The 3,208-nt window shown below is 33.4% G+C and overlaps 1 protein-coding gene across 1 annotated transcript; it reads right to left on the reverse strand.

Moving 5' to 3' along the window:
* Positions 1-1,380: 1,380 nt before the first annotated feature.
* On the reverse strand, positions 1,381-2,319 carry LOC131276303 (olfactory receptor 14C36-like). Its single transcript, XM_058289272.1, has one exon. The coding sequence runs from the start codon at positions 2,317-2,319 to the stop codon at positions 1,381-1,383; it is 939 nt and encodes a 312-aa protein (XP_058145255.1).
* Positions 2,320-3,208: the final 889 nt, after the last annotated feature.

The following is a 3,208-nucleotide window of genomic DNA, read 5'->3' on the forward strand; positions in this document are numbered from 1 at the left end:
ATTGGTGTCCAAATTAAATTGTACTTCATGTAATTGTTTACACATTACCAATGAGTATCTGCTCATGTCCTTTTGCTTAATTAGAGAAGTTGTAGGTTTACATTTAAAAAATGCAGGAAATACAGCATTCTCAAACACCTCATTATGTATACCTGCCTTACTGTGGTACCTATGTTACAGCAGATGAAAGTATAGTATTATAATTACACTATTAACTATAGCCCATCATTTACACTAGGATTCACTGGTCATACAGAACTATGTTATTTTTGTTGTTGTTTTTAATTTTTATTCTAAGAATATTTATATCACCTAAAATTTTCCATTTTAACTACAAGACATTTCTGATAAATAATGTATAAATGTTCACACAAAAATATGATGGAACATACTCTGCATGACTTTGAGTAGTATATAATAAAAAATGTGCAGATGATATCATAATTTAGAAACATCAAAATTCATTAACTAACAATATAATCAGTGCCCTGTAGCAGAAGAGGTCATGCTGATTTTAATGAGTGATCATCATGGCCCCAATTTATAAAACTGAAGTATAATATCTCAGTGATTTTATGTAAAAAATAAATGTTTTGGAAATTTATTTATCAAATATGGCAAAATATTTGTCAGCCATTAAAGAGTTCTGCTCCTAGTTCCAAGGTTACTCTAGGTATTATAGACTCTAATATATGAGACACATATAAAAACACACAATAAATATACATAATTTCATTGTTTCATCATCTTAACTATCATAAGTTGGAAATAGGAAATATTTACCTCATTTTGGTATTTTTTTGTATGGAAAATTAAAATTGGCTGACAAAGTTTTAATCCTAGACTTTCTAAACATATTACTCTTTTATAATTTTGTAAATATTTTTCTTGATGGTGAGCAAAAGTAATTCTTATTTAAAATTTGTTCTTCCACATGATGAAATATAGGGAAATTTGACTTCAATTACCAATCACATCTTCCTCAGATACTTTTTATTCAGACTAAAATATAATTTTAGTTTAACTAAAGAATGGATACTCTCTGACTAATAAGTGCACAAAAAGATCAAAGTAAGTGAATGCCTACTTTGTATTTTCTAGGACTCTCTAAGCTTAAAAAAGAATAAATGAAAACAGAATTACTTGGCAAAAGACACAAATTTTGCAGTGGTCTGTCAGGTACAAGATAATGTTCATTTTTTGAAGGGAAAAATCTCAAAGTCAAATACAATTGTGTTGTTACTCTGCTGACATACAATGCAATGACTGCCCCTGATAATTCACGTCATGTCTCTTAAAGTCTTAAATAGGCAGGAAGTTTAACTTGGAGGCATTTTCAACTCATCTCATTTTAAAAGAGAGATTTTTGAAATAATTATCCTATAGTTTTCCTGAATAAAACATTCTCCTCATAACTTTCTTTACACCCTCCTTTAACTGCTTGTTTCTAAGACTATAAATTATAGGATTGAAGAAAGGAGGGACTATAGAATAGAACACAGAGTTAATCATGTCCTGAATTGTGGGTGAGGTGGAGGTAGGCTTCATATACACAGCACTAGCAGAGATGACAAAGAGAGTAACCACAAGGATGTGAGGAACACAGGTGGAAAAGGCCTTTCTTTGTTCTCCTCTTGTGGGAAACTTGAGCACAGTAGAAAATATGAGACTATAAGACACAGTGATATATACAAAGCACCCACCTCCTATAAGCACTGTAGAAATAAGAACTAAAATTTCATTGCTAAAGATCTCAGAGCATGAGAGCCTCAACAGAGAGGGGACATCACAGAAGAACTGATGGACCACATTGGACTGACAGTAGGGCAGTCGGATTGTGTTGCCAGTGTGGAATCCTGAATAGGCCAGACCACTGAGTACAGAGGCCAGAGTCATCTGGACACAGACCCGAGTGTTCATGATCACAGTGTAGTGGAGGGGCTGGCAGATGGCCACATAGCGGTCACAGGCCATGATGGTGAGCACCAACATCTCTACCAAAGCAAAGAAAACTACAAGGAAGACCTGAGCTGCACATCCAACCATGGAGATTGCTCTGTTGTCAAGCAGGAAGATGAAGCATGCCTTGGGAACAGTGACAGAAATGTAACACATGTCTATAACAGACAGATTCCTAAGGAAGAAATACATGGGGGTATGAAGACTCTGGTTGAGGGTGGTTACTGTGACAATGAGAAAGTTCCCCATCAGAGTTGCCAAGTACATCAGTAGGAATAGCATAGCATGTAAGACTCTGTACTCCCACACGTCAGAAAATCTTGTAAGCAGAAATTCAGTGACTGTGGTAGAATTGGGCATTTTTAGGTCATTTGCTATAGATGTGGAGAAATGAAGGCATATAATCCCTAAAAAACGTGGAAAATGTATGGGAGGAAAAATATTAGCATACATACCTTTATAGACTCGGCTTATCTGATTTTCTTCTCTGTATTATTTGGCAGTAGAATATAACATCATATTGTCTTATCATTCTTTAGTCTTCCCACCTCATAACTTATTTTCTGGAGTGTGTTACTAGTAAAATGTAAACTTTAAGAACTTTTACCAATGTTTGCATATATCTCTATCATTCAGTAACTATAAAATAAGTATATTGGAGTTCAAGTTTTGCCTATAGGATTTAGTGACTTTATTTATAGTTTATTGAATATAGCTAATTTCTATACACAAGATCCTTAAGAAATACTCCCAAATGTTAGAACTTAGCATTAGTCCATGATCAAACAGAATATGAACACTGAAGGAGGATACTATTTTATTACCAATAAATTTTAGTTTTCTAACTTGAATTTCCAACTGTCAGAGTAGCAGTGCTGAAATGCCATGGCCTTCAGAGAAAGAGAAGTTTTACATCCCAGCTTTGCAATTTCCTTTGAGGGAGACTCTCAAACATCTTCTAACCTAAATTTCCTTATCTATAAAATACGTATTAATACCTAATTTATGACTTAACATTTGTTAAACTTTTCAAAAGGGAGGTATTAAAAATTGTAGCTTTGTTGAAAAATATATAAAAAAGAAGCACAAGTCACTGGTAATATGATTAAGCAAGTGTCTCTACAGCAGTTATATTTATTTCATATTCTGTCTACAGAGTGCTTTTGTTTTTTACCAGCAAATTGAAAAGGAAAAGGAAAACCTAATGTGTAATATTTACCATTTTTTTGTTCCACATAATATGACAATA

The sequence above is a fragment of the Dasypus novemcinctus genome, chromosome 27 (genome assembly GCF_030445035.2).
Source record: "Dasypus novemcinctus isolate mDasNov1 chromosome 27, mDasNov1.1.hap2, whole genome shotgun sequence".
NCBI classification, from domain to species: domain Eukaryota; kingdom Metazoa; phylum Chordata; class Mammalia; order Cingulata; family Dasypodidae; genus Dasypus; species Dasypus novemcinctus.

Excerpts from the sequence above, each read along its gene's own strand:
- LOC131276303 (XM_058289272.1), bottom strand. The coding sequence starts at position 2,319 with ATGCCCAATTCTACCACAGTCACTGAATTTCTGCTTACAAGATTTTCT.